Source organism: Triplophysa dalaica, chromosome 20 (assembly GCF_015846415.1).
Source record: "Triplophysa dalaica isolate WHDGS20190420 chromosome 20, ASM1584641v1, whole genome shotgun sequence".
Taxonomy (NCBI): domain Eukaryota; kingdom Metazoa; phylum Chordata; class Actinopteri; order Cypriniformes; family Nemacheilidae; genus Triplophysa; species Triplophysa dalaica.
In genome coordinates this window covers 12,117,187-12,134,431 of record NC_079561.1, presented here as the reverse complement: position 1 = coordinate 12,134,431, position 17,245 = coordinate 12,117,187, and the positions used below count along the sequence as shown (strand labels likewise).

General features: G+C 36.1%; 2 protein-coding genes across 5 annotated transcripts in view; both read right to left on the bottom strand.

Annotated features, from left to right (window-relative positions):
- Positions 1 to 10,167, bottom strand: part of tead3a (TEA domain family member 3 a) — a 28,829-nt gene extending 18,662 nt beyond the window's left edge. For 3 of the 4 annotated variants that reach the window (XM_056733508.1, XM_056733513.1, XM_056733512.1), the window contains exons 1-2: positions 9,953 to 10,166; positions 841 to 1,094 (exon numbers count right to left, since the gene is read on the bottom strand). In XM_056733508.1, coding sequence (XP_056589486.1) covers positions 841 to 979 — 139 coding nt within the window. In that variant the 5' untranslated portion in view covers positions 980 to 1,094; positions 9,953 to 10,166. Of the gene's footprint in view, positions 1 to 840; positions 1,095 to 9,952 lie in introns of all 4 variants that reach the window. The other variant, XM_056733511.1, reaches the window with a different exon arrangement.
- Positions 10,168 to 11,692: 1,525 nt separating this feature from the next.
- Positions 11,693 to 16,934, bottom strand: tulp1a (TUB like protein 1a). Its single transcript, XM_056732297.1, has 9 exons — positions 16,886 to 16,934; positions 16,519 to 16,686; positions 15,340 to 15,422; positions 15,099 to 15,266; positions 14,744 to 14,856; positions 14,561 to 14,669; positions 14,392 to 14,490; positions 12,850 to 13,021; positions 11,693 to 11,968 (listed from the first exon to the last, which is right to left on the bottom strand). Exons 1-9 carry the CDS (start codon positions 16,932 to 16,934, stop codon positions 11,835 to 11,837), a joined length of 1,095 nt encoding a protein of 364 aa, XP_056588275.1. The 3' UTR covers positions 11,693 to 11,834.
- Positions 16,935 to 17,245: the final 311 nt, after the last annotated feature.

Here is a 17,245-nt window from a genome sequence, read left to right as displayed (position 1 = left end):
TGAATCATACACTCAATAATGAATATATAAAAGGGAAGACTATCACACTTGATAAAAGGCTGGAGTGAGTCATGCTGTATTGAGAATGCTGACTCAAATGGGAGACACAGCATTCCAGTCAGAGGATCCCATGTGGGAACGGGAAAATCTGGAGGTATGGAGTGTCATAAGTTCACCTCTGATTCATCGCGCTAAACTCCAATGCAATGAGTTGGCCCTGTTTAACCTCACATTGTTTTGATTTATCCATGCTGTTCCAACAATAGCGCTGCTATTAGAACTCTTTGTCTTGTTTTTATGTAAAAATACTGAAACATTCTTTAAACAAGATACATTTACTTATAGTCACCTTGAAATAAATGTTTAGGCTACTTAAACAATTTTTGTTGTGTCTGGTTACATCTACATTCTTCAATAGTGACGTCCTATGTTGCAGTGGTGCCGCCATCTTGGGAGGATCATACTCCTCTGCTATCATTGTTTTGATATGGACCACTACTTGTTTTGTTTGATATATGGAGAAATCGAATTTGAAAGAACCATGGGCTTTTCCTGAACGACTCAGCGTAATGCTATTGCAGTTTTTAACACAGCAAGAGAGACCTTCCATAGTTATATTTCATAATCAAACAAGGAAAACAAAACACTACATTGAACGCACGAGCAGCAATCCTCCCAAGATGGCGCAACATTTAACGCGGCGTGACGTAGCTTCACATTCTCTATTACTTCAGCTGAAGTCTTTTAAGTACATATAAGGAATAGTTTGGAGGAATCTGAACACCAAGAAAATCGTTCAAGAATCTCTCCATCAAGGTATTTCGTGTCTCCATGACTCACCGTACATCTTCCCTTCGTCTGACAGAATGATTTTTCTGCGGCCGCAAGGTGGATAAATGGCCAGAGCCTCCTGGAAGCTCTGCTCGATGTCGGGGCTCCAGACGCCCTCAGCATCTCCGTCCAGTCCTGCCTTGTCCATTCCGTCCACTTCATCCTCTTGCCCCTCCTCCGGGCTCGTATTGGCGCTCCACTCGTTGGCTGCAATCGTGACGGCTCCACCTGGGCCCCTACGTGAGCCCTCACACCCGGGACTACTGGGAGAGGCGAGTAGGTAGAAAGACAAAAAAAACAAGAACACTTAGAACCTCATGCTAGGAAATATGACAAGAACGTGCAAAAGTTGCTTGCCAGCTAAGCAGAAAAATCAGTATTTTGTGATCTTGTCAGCTGATAACAATAAAAGGAACACCTTTATGCAACTTCATTAGTAAAGAGCCATTGCATTATTTCATAACTGGTTAATTGAGATGGCTTAAGACAAACAGACGGGTTGACAGTAACTATCATTCGAGATGGTGTGACCCTGAACTCTCCTTCTGAGTTGGAGTTTTTCCCAACGCTGTTCATAAAGAATCAAAATCTTGATGGATCATGTCATCATATACACAATCCCTGTCAATCATTCCATCCCATTTCGGAGAATTACAAAGGAAAGACAAAATGTCGGAGAGACCGAGAGCCAGCACACTCTGAACTGCTGATCATCAAGGTGCCAGATTTTTCAGACTCCTGATGTCAAGTGAAGTTCAGGTGATGGAATATCAGGTTTTCAAGGCCGTGCTTTACAGCTTTCGTGAGCTGGAGGGTATTAATAGCGCTGGTATTGAAAATCAAGATCAACCTACTGAAGACACTGACAAATTTCCCTGGTGTCAACAAGAGAGGTTGAGCAAGACTGAGCAATGTGATTGAACAAGCTTTTTGTGGATGTTTACAGTCGCATGAGCTTAGGTCCTTTTCGCAAAGATAGCTTATAGAGCTTAGAAACATAGTAGAAAGTCACATCCTAATATTTTTAGCAATTTTAAGAAATTTTAAGATATAAGGGTATGTCAAGGATTTCAACTAATGCCTAAACAGTTTTTGTGTTATGGGTGTTCGTTTAAGCCAAAAAGTACATTAATTTGTACTAGTGACGTTGTGCATGTGCCATTCTCTACGCACTATGTAAAACTTTTCAAAATGGAAAACTGAAAAACCAGAAAGCTAAAATCTTTTCCATTTCTTAGTACATTTTTGTCTTGTAAATGTACCCTAAATCTCACATAACTTGTTTAACATGGTTAACACGCTAACAACATGATCTTGTAAATGTACCCTAAATCTCTTGCTTTTTTGCAGTGGAACCATAACTTGTTTAACATGATTAACGTGGTAAAAACATGGTGAACGTTTTTAAAGGATGACAAAAATGAACTGCTAAATGAGGTTTAAATAAAAAACTGCATATTAGCTCTTTCATATCTATGGGTCAGTAAAAGGCTGTTAAAATGCATAAAAAAAGCGTCAATATAAACACAATACACAATATTTAAAAAAAAAGATATTTTATATATCCCCAATCACTGAAAAGACAAATAAACCACCTCTGTTTCTTAAACTTTATAAGCAGCACAAGGAAATAGTTGTGCATAATTGTTGCCATTCGCTAGAATTTATTATTATTTTAAAACAGACTGACATTCAGAACCACATTCCTTACACAGTTTCCAAAGTCATTGAGTCCATATGCCAAATGAATCTGAAAGTTCAGGAAACAGTGTGTACCGAGAAACTAATAACCACTCACCACAAAACATTTTTGTGGCTATGGCTTTCTGTGTGGTAAGCGTTTTGCACAACCATTTGCATTAAATCCTATTCAATTCTCAAAAACAAGAAATGTGTTTTGATTTATGCAAAAAGAGATCTGGAGAGTATTAGAGCCAACTAAAAATCCGTCTAATCAAAATGATTATTATTATTATTTAGATAAAAAAGAAGTTTAAAAGACGTTCCAAACCAATGTAACCATTTATCTTTTGGAACAAAAAAGGAGATTCACATTAGGATTTGGAATAAAACATTTTTTTTTTCTGATGAACTGTCCCTTTAAGACCCATGCGGAGTTATTCACTTGAGTCTAACACTGCTACTGTAAAATGCATACTTGAAGAACCAAGCAATTTCAAGATCCATCACACCTAGTGCTTTTCCACCACGATTTGGCAAACACGCAAGAAAAGCCGCAAACAACAAAACCAGACTTCAGAATCAACATTAGTGGAGCCAGAGTGGTTATCGTGAAGGACCACTGGTATGGACCTTCAGAGAGAGAAGGGGCTGAAATTCCAGACATGCCCTTATTAAGAAAGCTACAGTGTTGCTAACACACACGCATGCACGCACACACACACGCACACAAACACACACTCACTCTCTGTTGTGTCACCCACACCTCCTCTCTGTCCTTCCCCTCCCCTCCTCTCTTCTCCTTCCATCTCATTTACAACCACCCCAGTCCAAAAAAGGCCTGAAGAACAGGGAAATAGTGGGGGGTGGTTGGGGGTGTATGGGTTGCCTGACCAATTTAGGTTTCCACTAAGGCTTGGGAAACACACAGAGCTCTTCCCAAGAACAATCCCGCTGTTTTGGTGTACTGGTTTCGTAACACATGACTCCGTAATCTATGAATAACTATAAAGAGCAGGCTAATATACTGTGCATACAAACGGAAATAATGTAAGACAGACTACAGAAGTAATGATGAAAGTTAAAATAGTGGAATCAGAATTATGGGATTTTAATGTGATTTTACAGTTCATACCCGGATCATTGTCATGTTAAATTGTGTCATGTGTTTGAGTAGCACTGATGAGTAAATATTGACCTTGAGTTTAAACATGTCGCCATATCTGTGAGCACCCGTCATTAAAAGGTCACCTGTCGGCACCAGGAGCGCATGGCCTCTGAAGAGACATCGGGTTACAGAATCAAGTGACAAACCAAAAGCATCCCACACCCTTGACGGGTAACCAATGTTCATTAAAGAAACATCTTTAGCCATTACAACGCATTGACAATGCAGAAGATAAAGTTTGAAGTGTGCAAGAACACCGCCAGTTCATATTTAATGGACTTAATATCTTGAAAAAACCTACTGTTGATTTTTTTCATTGATTTGTCAAATTGCCTCATTTTATCAAATACCTTTACAAGCCCTATATCTCAAATTTTCTCTAATAATGACAAAAAAGCAATATGTTTGGACATTCTCACAAACCACTGAAATATATTGGCAGGGATTTTATATAGAAAACATAATTCAGTAACACAATAATGATCACAATAAACAATTGTGTTCTCTACCTTGCAAAGCCTCTACGTTTATTGTATTTTATTGCATTTTCTGCTGAAAATCTCATTAACGTAATAAGTCCAGCTACGTCTGAGATGATGATATGTGGTCATTTTAAGAGTAGAATAAAAATATTCTGACAAAAAATATAATGTAGTGTTTAAATGAACAAAATGAAGAATGACTTGATCCTCCGCAACATTTAAGGATTGTTTATACGTTACACATAAAGCTTGATTTTGTTTCAAGTATCACATCTGTGAGTACCTCCAAATGCTTCCAGTTTTTTTTTCATAGTTAAAACTTTTTGTTTAATATTCTCTTGTCATAAAAAAGACTATTATCATTACCATAACAGATAGTTTTACACATTTACATTTAGAATTTAAAACTTCGTATTTCATTAATGTCTATTTATTTATGATGAAAAAAATGACTTGCTTTGGCATCATGGCATTTTTTCACGAACTATGGTATTGACATATTAAAACTGTTGCGGTCATGGTTCCGGTATTGAGCCTTGTTTTGAAAAATTGTTCAGAAATGTGCTAAAGCTTCGAAATGAATGCTTTTAAAAATGTCATGTCTAAAAAGGAAATTTGTTGATGAAAATTTTCTTGACAGTAATGTTACAAAATAAATATTAATCTTCTTCAGTGGAAAATTGTGTGAGATCCACCAAGCTAAAAGCAGGACTCGATATATGAACAAACTTTTGTTCTGAGCATTAACTGTATCTCACCACAATTTGCTAAATTGATCAATAATGAGAGACTTATAAATTCAGTCTCAGTTTATGTGTTAGGGCAACAGCAGTGCCAACAGTCTCGTTTGAGACTTGAAATAACAGCTGCCCATCACCTTACACACTCCTCACAAACACACACACACACCCTTTTTCAAAGAACAACAGCTCAACAAGCAGACCAGCAGCTGCTGCCCGAGATCACATTACAGATGAGGAAAGCATTTTAAGACTTCAGCAAGTACTGCTGGACAATCTGATGGTTTAATGAAAGACAATCTGAATCTAAATGCTTTTTCTACATGAGCTTAACTTTGTTGTTTTATTTACAGAGGTTAGACCAGCACTGCTCTACATGGACCATCTCTTAGACATTTTTTTTTAAGATCTTCAAGCATAAAAATGCAAGACTAAAATAAGCAAGACTTAAAGGAGCAATGTGGAGTATTAAGCAGCATCTAGTGGAGAGGTTGCGAATTGCAACAAATTGTTCACTCCACCCCTTTCCCATTCAAAGCACTACAATGGACAGGACAAAGATGTCGTCATGTTTTTTCTTCTTTGGCGAAGGAGATCACGTAGTTACGAAACACGCTCCGTTGAGCAGTTTGTCTGTTTAGGGCTCCGGTAGGAACAACATGGCGAATTTCATGTAAGGGTACCCGGGGTGTGTGTAGATAGAAATATCTCGTTCTAAAGTAATAAAAACATAACGCTTCATTGTAAGGTCTTTATGCACCTCTGAGGACATAGTTATGCATAAAATATTGCATTTCTGTCACTAGATCCCACAAAAAAATTACACACTGGATCTTTAAAGAAATACAGTAAACCCATCCTCCACAAAACCATCAGGAATGCATTCATATCTAATTCGATTAAACCTTTCAGAAAAGCAAGGTGAAGAGGACAGCCACTACACTGACAAGTCCAGACAGCCAGCAGCCGTGTACAGATGTCATGCACTGTAAAAGCGTTTTTCAGAGGTAAAGAAAAACACTTCACTGGACACACAATAGACACAAAGACATGTTAAAAGGAAGGAGGAATGAACTGCCTCTGTCTTCTTCCACAGACCCAACCCATGTTAAACCTGATCAACCTGCCCCTGCAGTTTTCTTTAACCTAGAGTTTCTTAAGAAAACCCCAACTCCTGTTCGTCAAGTAGCATCACTAGAATAAACTGCCATTTCTGACATGCCTTAAAAGCATAGCATCGGCTTGTTAAGTTGTGACTAAGAAATGTGGTTTACCGGCTGCACTCATTTCAAGAGACTTCTAGTTTATGAGCACTGTTTATTCATATCACACATTTCACATTAACTTTATTAAACACGTGGTGAACACTAGTCTCCAGGCTCACTTTATCTTCAACATGAATTGTTTTTTAAAATTAACCCTTTTTGTTCATGTGGGATTTTGTTATGGAAATAAAGATTATGATTGTTGTTCTTCTAAAGTTTTACAGCATGCAATGAGTGTATATTAGCATTTTTGTTGTTTGCCTTAAGCATCTGATAGAGCTTTTGGACCCAGAAACCGTGCTGCGTGATGTCAGATTTAACAAGCGGATAACATAATCATCTGTTTTTGGTCTGTCTGCAGAGCAAAGGAATAGGACTGAATGCATTCATATGCAAGTAGAGTTACTTTCATAAGGATTTTATCTAGCTATTTTTGGTCACTTTTGTTGATATGGACAAGGACAGGAATTAATTAGATAAAGCAGAAATGAATGTCGCAAGCTGGATTTGAATTTGCACAGCCAGCGTGAGGACAGAAATTCAACATGTAGAAAAATGTGAACTAAATGCAGGGATACTTATACTAGAGAAAGCTTTGATAGTGATTGATGGATAAGAATGGATAACACAACCCCTGCATCTGAAATCGCCTAGTTCCATATTATTGGCGAAAATAAGTATGAGTCACAAATAGTATGTCCGAAATCACACTATGCAAAAACATTTTGCGAGAAATGCTTCCACTGAGATTTGTGAGTGTGTATTGGGTGGACACTACCCTGCCACAGTAGCTGTGCAACAGTCAAATTAGAAAGTAAATCAAATAAAGATAGGGGAAAAATTTAACACCGTGTCTACACCGGACGCGACCGGGTTTGTCGTGCCACGCATCCAGTGTGGACACAATATAAAATTATAATGAGTTCTAATGCGTTTCTTATGTCTTTTGTTGTTTCCCGTCGGTCACTTCTGGTGTAGACTGTTGTCCGTTTGTAAATGTAAGTGCCAATAAATGAATTTTTTGTGACTGAATTATGCAGCCAAAACAACTGCATCACAAGACGAAAAATAGGTAATCGATTTAAAAAGACCCCCTTTCCATCATCCAGTCTTCAATTAGCTTCTCAGTGTGAACAGAAGGCATAAATGGGGAGAAAAAGATGTGTTTTCAATCTTAATAGAATATATGCTTTAATATGTGTGTATGATTTCAGCATTACAGTGTAAAAACTCAACTTTAAAATGTGAGGCAGCTTTTTAGCTAGTTTTTCGGAGTCGATTGAAAAACATTTATTCAAAATCGAGTTATATTTCAAATAACTTCATTATATAAAGTTAAGTTAAATACAATTAGATGTTTATATAAAAGTTAGTTCAACATAACTTAAGTTCAAATGACTCATAAAGCTAATTTGATTTAACTTAAAATTTTAAGGCAGCTGAAAGTGGTAAAAAAATTAAAGTGTAGATGTCCTACAGGCTTTATCTTTGAGTCCCAGATTCTCTAGCTTCTCCACTTCACCTTTACTATAAGAGGACAACAACAAAACATGCGAAACTCATGCAACGTATACATTTGGTTTTTATGTCTGCCTAAGGCCACCTCTAAAAATGCCCCTTGAACAGGCAGAAAATTGAACATTAATTCTAGCTAATGGCTAAAAAAACATTACAGTTGTGCCCAGCATGCCGAAAGAATCCGTCACACATGTTTAAGATACAGGCAAAGCAACAGGAAATTATACAATTCTGAAGTCTGGATTTACAGACACACCAAACCTGATCCGGACCTATGGCGGTGTGTAACCTAAAACATGAAGACCAACTTGAAAACATACAAACCAACCCGTGCTTGTAGGTTTCTACAAACAACTTGTGTAAATCAGTGGAGCGGTCGCGAATCACACGCTGACATGCTATTTAAAGCCATGAGGTCAGCGAAGACACTTGTCATGTTTTGCAGACTCTCTTAAAGCCTCACAGCCGGTGTTGAGAAAATGCCCCCCACCCACTCATTAGGTTACATTCATCGAGAGCAAGACAAATTAGGAGTAAATAAATCAGAAAACATTTCTAAACATTTAGTAGTTATTGCCTTTTAAATGTATCCATAAAGTAGAGCAAAATTCAAGCAAAATTTGGTGCAGGGATTCCAAAGCACATTCCATTACACTGTATGCATAACCTTATGGACCTTTGCATCACAACTTAATTGTGTTTAACTGTACTTAAAATTACATTTACAAATGTTTACAAAACAAAAGGTGTGATATGCAAAGTAGATCCTCACGAAAGGGAGAAGCAACAAGTCTGATTTTGAGTGCCAATACAAATTAATGGTATTCCTGAATGATATTCTGTATTATAACAATTAAGAGAAACACATTGCTGGTTTATGCAAATAATGGGATTGTTTACGGGATGGGTAAACAAAAATTCAAGGAAACTGGTTTAGTGACCTTGTTTAACAGATTATCAAATGCCATCCAGTGTAATTGTAAATTATTAAAAAAGTATATAATCATATAAAAACTTTTTGCAAATAATACAATACCTCACAACAGAACAAAATATTTTTTACAGATTTACTTACCAATAAAGCCACCAACAGCTATGATCTAAAATGTTGGGTTGTTTTCAACTCAGCGTTGGGTAAGAAAAAGGGGTCAAACCCAACAAATGAGTTGTAAACTAACCCATTCTGGGTTGTTTTAACCTATCTTTTGGGTAAAATATAATTTAATCATGAGATAATTCAACCCAATGCTTGGTTAAAAATAACTTGTACGGTCAATATAATAGTTCATACAGTTTAGTAATGAATATTAAAGAAGAGCTCATATTTAAGCAAGTTTTCTGAATGGAAACTTCTGGATTTTATTTTTGGAGTCACACTTCACATGTATCTCAAGAAATTCTCCTCTGATTGCTCACTGTAACCATAAACAACCTGAAAGACCTGTTCAATCTCTGCACAGCGAAACTCAGGAGGCGAGATGAACTCACACATGTGCCTACTGAAGATCCCAAGGTTCAAATATTTCAGATGAATGAGATTATTGACCTCCCTTTACCTCTAAAAGAATGATACTAAAAAATGCTTATGCACAGTGCCAGGCATTTGAGGCAAATGTCTGTGCCGTTATAGAATAGGACGGGTTTTATGAATTAGAAATAAAGCTCATAAGTCTAAATGAAATACACATTTTTTGCCAACATTTGACAGTATTTCATGAATTCCTGCCACAAATATTTGACATACAAATAATGGAGAAGGCGCATGAAGAACACAATATATGAATAAACTGGTTACAAACCGGGTAAAGCACTTTTCCCATGGTTGACAAAACAATTACTAGTATACAATTATTTGAAAGAAAATGAAGGACACGTGTTTTATAGATAAACAATGTTTTACTTCCAACATTTGTCACTTTTCATTTTTTTAAAACTTTAATCAACTTCGACCCAAGTTTCTAAATAATGTGTTGAAGAATAATTATGATGACATTGGTTAGTTCAGTGTAGTAGTTTTATATTCTCCCTTAGAAATGATCTCGAGATCATTAAACTATGAATGTATTTAATTAACAATTCCATAAAATAAGTATTTATTTTTATGTGAGCAGTACGTTTACATCTGAGAACCCACGTGTATGCGTGTGTGCGTGATGCAGTCATCACTCATGCTGCTCCTAAAAAATGCCAAAAATGAGAATGATCTGAAAACTGCAGCGCGAGATGACTGCGTGAAACAAAGGAGCGGAATAAGAGTTTGCCACTTACCTTAAAATCAAACTTCTGCTCTGCCGCGTGCAAGACAGGGGATTTAAGGCACAATCTCACGAGCGCATTTACAAACGCAAACAACGCCGGTGTTTTTGAAGAAATATTTCTCTTGATATGACAGTAAAGCTGGAATGTGAAGTATGACTTCGGTATGAAACACGGCGAAGGCGAGCGGAGCGCTCGAGGAGGAGTCATGAGGAGAAGGAGGTCAGATCTCCACCCCCACTCAAACTTCACGAGCAAATCTCAGTTCAGATGCGCTGCGCTCATTGGTTGCGTGTCTCAAACGTCGCAAAGCAGACATGACTTATACAATAAAACGTAGGAAAAAATGATAACAAAATATTGTAGTATACATTAAAGTGTTAAATAGCCCCTTATACCTATAGTGCACTATTTGAGGGGACAGACATGTTTAGTAGTGTATCAAGTGCACTCATTAAATACCATAATAACAACTGTACATACAAGAGGCTCGCAGGTAGCCGCTAATTTACGTCAGATGTGTGAGGCTCGCGCTGAATGAAAGTTTACATTCACTCTTTCAGGTAGACTATAATGTAGGAAATTGTCAATAGGTTATAGGGGAGTTTCGAAAACTATCATTTCTAAGTATTAACAATCATCTATTGTCAAACATAACTCACGTTTAATCACGTTTAATCTTGAGGGTGACGTTGTACGACGTCAACTTTTAGCGCCAAATGAATGGCGTTAGTTCACGTGATACACTGTCATGCGTATCAAAAACAATAGGTTATCACATACGGTAAACTTATATGAAGAAGACTTATATGTTATACTTGCTTAAATGAGACCAACTGTGTGTTTGATGATGCAGATTTTTCATCATATCTGTCAGGTAAGTGACATTTTTGTACATGGTATTAAAAGCCTTACAGTGCTTTAAATACTTGCGTATTTGGGCAGATTATAAAAAGTAAAATGACTTTTCTTGTTTGAACTAGCACATTCAAACAGGTGAACAGCCTGTGTAGTGAGCCATGTTAAAACAGCACCACCTTAAGGACAGTTTCAGCTTTTCTGAATCTCATAAAATGTGTATTCTTTCGTTACTAAGGCCAATCGTTTTCAACAATTTAGTGCATGTTTCATAGTCAAAAAATTTCTTAACTTTATATTAAAAAATCAAATTAAATGATACACGAGTAATACAGCGTATGTAATACATGAGTAATAAATAAGAGACCATTAAAAAATGATTGTACGTTTTTCTGAATTGTATTTATTTGCATGGCATTTAATAGCATGGCATTAGGTGTGTGGGCTGAAACAAATTAAGTCATAATATAAATGTCAATTTAGAAACAAACTGGTTTGTCCCTTATCTCAAAAAATCATGATACATTACCAAATAACATGACCAGATGTGTATGTAGAGGCATCCACATCATGAGAAAAGTAAAACACATTATACACAGTAAACAATGATGTCAAAGCCCTAAGCTATTACATAATAGTGCAATTGCAGAAAACATTATGATTTTTAAGAAATTATACTATATGAGCTTCAAATTGTTTTTACTGTATATTCTACATTTTATGTGTTTTAATTATGAATTAGACATCTCATTAGCTTAGGCATCAAAACAAATCCACTCACACACATTCAAACACAAAATAATCCTTCGGAAATAAATAATCATTCACTCATTTAATGTATTACTACTCAAAAAAGACACACACTCGCATCAAAAACATGCACTTGTGTTTCCCTCAGTGATCTCCCAGACTCATTCAGGCACATTGAAAATCATTAAAATCTCAACAAATAATCTTCATGGCTTGTTCTTATTAATAATTTTGCATGAACGTTGTGCGTTGATTCAGTTGCTCTTGGTCATGAAATTTCATGCCTTCACTCACAGGCCAGTTTTCCATCAAAGCTTGACAGAGCGATAGCAAAGGCCTGTACAGCACACATTGGGTAATTATAGTCCAGAGTAAACATGTCATCTGCCACCCTCCCAAACTGCATCACAATGTAGCTGTCTGCAAACCAGAACATTTAAAAAATCATATTGTATTCATGCTTCATCCTATAAAAGGTCTCAGCAAGACTACAGTCAAAACACTATAGAAGTGTCATCACCAATGAGCTTGTCAGTTCCATACTTATAAAATATCATTTTGATCTATTCATTTTTTTAACCTTTTTTAAAGGGAAAGTTCACCTCAAAATCAAAAAAGTGTTATTTTTACTCACCCACATGACGGTCAACATGTTCCGAGACCTCCTGGCGTCTTCGGACAAATAAAGATATTTTAAGTGACATCTGAGATTTTTCCAGGCCTCCTTATAGACATCATGGTTATAGTTGTTGTCAACATCCAGAAAAGTACTAAAGACATACTTAAATTTGTACATCTGCACATAGTGGCTCAATTTAATTTTTTTTTAAGCGACGAGAATACTTTTTGTACAAAAAACAAATGAAAATAACATCATAAATCAATATATTCTCCTCTGTCTTTTCAGTCTATGGTGCACGTTCATGAGAGCATTTCTATGCATGAGGAAACAGTTTGAGAATATATCGATTAAAGTCATTATTTTGGTTTGTTGGTTTGTTTTTCGCACAGAAAGTATTCTCATCACTTAAAAAAAAAACATTTGAGCCACATTGAGAGGATAGACCAATTTAATGATGTTTTTAGTACTTTTCTGTCTATGAGGAGGCCTGGAAATCTCTAGGATGTCACCTAAAATATCTTTTTTTGTGGTCTGGATATGCCGGGGGGTCTTAAAATATGTTGAACATCATGTGGGTGAGTAAAAAATAAGGCAATTTTGATTTTGAGGTTGACTTTTCCTTAAAAGTAAAAAGAAAATTGAAATCTCCCGTATATTCAATTTAACCCGTATTACTTACTGTCTTTAGTGTGGACTATCTGAAAGTTCTTGACGGAGGCCTGTGTGACCCGACCAGAGAAGTTAAGGACATATGAGGCAGTGTCATCATTCCAAACAGGTGTTTTGTTGTGGAGTTCAATCATGTTGTCCATCTGTCTGTTTTGATAGCGCACAAGCAGACTGCCAGTTTCCTAAAAGAAAATTATCTTTTTACTTTTTGCTTTTAATGTACAGGCAACAGCTTTCCATATTGTTATGTGTTTCTCAAAGAGACAATTTTTTCAGGATTTTTTGTGTATTTTCTTTCCGTAAAAAGAATCCTAATGACGGGCTTACAACTTTCATTACCAAATAATTACCACAAAAGTGAACTGTGTGACTGTAATCTTTTAGGATTTGAGATTTATTAGAATTATGTAACCTCTGAAATATTTTTAGTGTCCTTCATGGATTTTTGTGTCCAGCTGTGAACATTTCGCTTTTAATCAGTAATAAAAATATAGGAAGTATAGAGATAAAGTATAGTATAAACTGTATAGCATCGTATTTAAAATAGTAATATATTGATAAAAAAGGTAAAAGCAAATTTAGCAATTTAAAAATTGGAAAAATTAAGTAAAAGGGACCATCTACTCAGTTCAAATTACATACAGTATATAGACTACATATAAAAGCAAAAAATAACCTGAAGTTAGGCTGATGCTCTATTAAAAAAATGCCTCCTAAAGTCATACTCACCCTTTTGTGTTACGTGCTTTGTTGTTAGATGTCATATATTTTGGGCCCTATGAAATCAGTTGTATTTCTTCTCAAATTCCGTTTATTTTTCCCAAATTCACAAACAAATTTTTTTTTTTTGGATTCTGTGTTTTCAGTTTTTTTACGTTACAATAGTTATATTTTTGTCCAGATGAAAAATACTTCAGTATACTATAGCATTAACTCATTAACCATAGTAAGACCACTGTTTTTGAACCTTAAGGAAAAAGATGCCATAATGCACAACTACAAAGTAGCGTATTTCAGTTTAATGTTTGTTTTTTACACATATTTAAATGTGAGATTTGTTTTATTTACTAGTGCGTTTACTTTAATAAAAGAAATAATAAAACCAGAGTTATATTTTGACAGGTTGTCGCAGAGACCTTTTTAGTGCATGTTTGACAGTAGCTTTACTCAAGCAGTGAAATGCTCATAAAATAAACTCTCAGAGCAGCTTTGAGTATGTGTTCGGAACCCCATATAGTGAGATGCTGTAAACAGAAGTGTCAGGAAACTGCTCGAATCATTCATTCAGAGACAAGCAGAACAGGGAGATTACATACAGTATTTAAACCGCATATGAATCATTAATGATGCACAAATTAAATTTTATTTGCAGTTCAGTGCTATTTTTTTGATTAAGAAGTTCAACATTTGCAAGATTCTGCGCCATTTGCATTATTCATCAGATTCCAGTTTAATGCCTGGATTCTGCAATTCCGTCCGCGTTTTCTGCATCCCTGTATATCATATGGCCTAACATATTAAATCATTGTTTGAAGATAGTGACTGGACTCACTGTTTGTGGACGTATCGGCACAGGCTCGTCATCCTCATCCATACCTGGGATGATCACAGTCATTTTTCTTGGCCCTTTAAACCCCAAGACGTTTGTCTCCTGAAAAAGAAAATCATCGTTAAGACTTCTGAAAAACTGTGGTGTGGAGTTGACTGAAGTGAGCACTCACATAAATGATAGCAGCCAGCTCTTGCCGTGCATTAGACATATCCCTGAGCGCACGTTCAGGATTGAGACCGTTGTCAAACACTGTGAATTTGGTACCCATGAGATTCGACCTAAATAACAAAAGTACAGTATCATGGCGCACAGACACGACATGGTCAAAATGAACAAAACAAATAAACATTACCTAAGCTTTCCGATAAAATGATCACCGCCACGTGACAGGTCGGTGGCATCTATAGAGATTAAATAATTTGAGGTTGCACACTTCTTTCTTTTTCGGCCAGCCAATAGAAAGACCTGTAGGATAAGAACGAAAGGGAAAACAGGTTTTATCGTTTTACACCATGACACAATAGCAATTAAATATCACAGTACTACTGTATATGTTCACATGAAAACAGCTTTACATTTGATTTAAACCATAGCAGAATTTTGCACTTCAATGTGAATTTAATGTGTATCAACATTTTTTAACGTTTTTAAACACAGCATCTCTGTTTGTCACTCATCTCTTTTAGGGAAATATCTAAGGCGCTCACCTTCTTGTCATTGTCTAAATGGAGGTAGTAGGTGGGGTAGAAGCCTCTGTCCATGCCGCGTTTGTCTCGTGTCACTTTACATTTGATGGTGGTTCCTTGAGGTGCAGGTTGAAGGACAAACTCCTCATGGTCATCAAACTCAATTTCTGGTGATGGAGGCCTTTCCTCCTAATGTAGAGAAAGAGAGAGAGAATATTATACAATTATAAAGCTTTTTTCAGGATTTCTCAGGATTTCTTACCTTTTTACTTTTCTTTCCTTTGCCTTTCTTCTTTTTCGTCACTTCTGAAGACTCTTTTTCACTGTCATCAGATTTAGCTGAATCTATTTGTGAAAAAATTTGCAATATTATAGAATTGAAGTAAATCCTTAATTGACCATCATGTGCAATGCGTCTTGAAGGATGTAAGGATGCAACCTGTCTGTGCTTGGTTTATAAGGTATGATAACGCCTGTGAATCTATTTCTAGTAAAACAAACTGTCAAAAGGCAAGATTATTCAAATAACCTTTTTTATTTAATTCTATCACTAGTTCGTCTGTTGCCTGTTTGTCAAGTAACTGCCAAAAACCACAGAAAAGGAGGTAAAAACAAACAGCTTTAATGTTCTTTTTAAACACGATTGACACAAAACGAGACATAAGTATAATATTGACGAGACAGGACACAGAACAAAGGCATAGGGTGAGTATATACTCCGATGATAAGGGGATTGCAGATGATGTTCGCAGCTAAACCTGAGACTTTACATTGGTCCAAAAAGGTGTTATGTCGTGATGTTAGTGGTTAGTGGTTTTGCATATAACCGTGCTTATGCCTGTTAGTCATATGCATGCACATGATTAATCATCAATGGCCAACATTTCATACAGCATATGTTGTTCTATCTATGTTTTTGTCTTCTCCATTTAATTTGTATTTATGAACAAGACATTAAGGTGATTTTTATTGCAGTTAGTGTATGGTTTTGGTTGGATAGGCCATTACAGACGTAATAACGCTTTCTGCCATATTGCTTGTCATGATGTCATCCATAGCACATGTGTAAGCGCTCTAAGTCATATTTTGCATACGGGGAGGGGAGCAGAGGCTCATTTGCATTTAAAGAGACACACACAAAAACGCTGTGTTTCCATTGCAGCCACAAATGGTCATGTTCAACATATTGTAATGAAAGATATGTGATGTATTTTGAGCTGAAACTTTACAGAGACCTTCTGGCGATACCAATGACTATTTTTACATTGTATAAATCACCTGGTGTTGCAGCCCTTTAATTCTGTATTTGCCTTATGTTTGTGTTACAGTAACTCACAACAGAGCTGACTATTTTTGAGTAACAGAGCAAGTCATTTTCCTGACTAAGGGAAATCTAGAGTCATGAACTAAACAGGATCTTTAGATTCCAGCATTCACTCACTCTTTTTCTTGTTATTCTTCTCTTTCTCCTTGTTCTTGCTGTTCCTGTCTTTTTTCTTGTCTTTTTCTCCTTCAGTCTGAAACATGGATGCAGAGTTTGCTGTCGATTTCTTTTTGCTCTTGCTGGATTTAGTCTCTGGTTCACTCTCTTCGCTGTCAGACTTGGCGGCTAAAGCAACATTTACAAGTTCCTGTCAATTTCACTTTTTGTAAATTAACGTTGTTGACATAAATTCCAAGCATGCATCCTATTACACTACTAAGAATTTACATTTTGAGAAAACTATTATTTTGTCTTACTCGCTCTCATGTATTATCAAAATACATAAAAAATAAATTTCTATAAATAATAACAATATTGCAATTACCTTTCATTTTTGTGATGAAGTCTGGTTTATCTCCGTTTATCTGAAACATAGAAACTGGCTCCTTTTTAGGCTTAGTTGTCTTTCTTTTGCTCACTGTTTCAATTTTGGTCTCTGTAGAGATAATAATTTGGAAATAAAAAAGAATTGCAGTTGGTGATATATGCTACTTATTTGCATCATGCGTCTGCTTTGTTTTGGACCCTCAATTTACTAAAATAATTAAAATTACGCTGAAAACAATTTGCAAGGCACAACCTGACAGTGTTAGTACGGAAAATATGCTATTTTGGTGCATTTAGCATCTGTTAAAACTGGATTGTTGTACACAAATAAAATGCATGATTTGTGTAAAAACACACA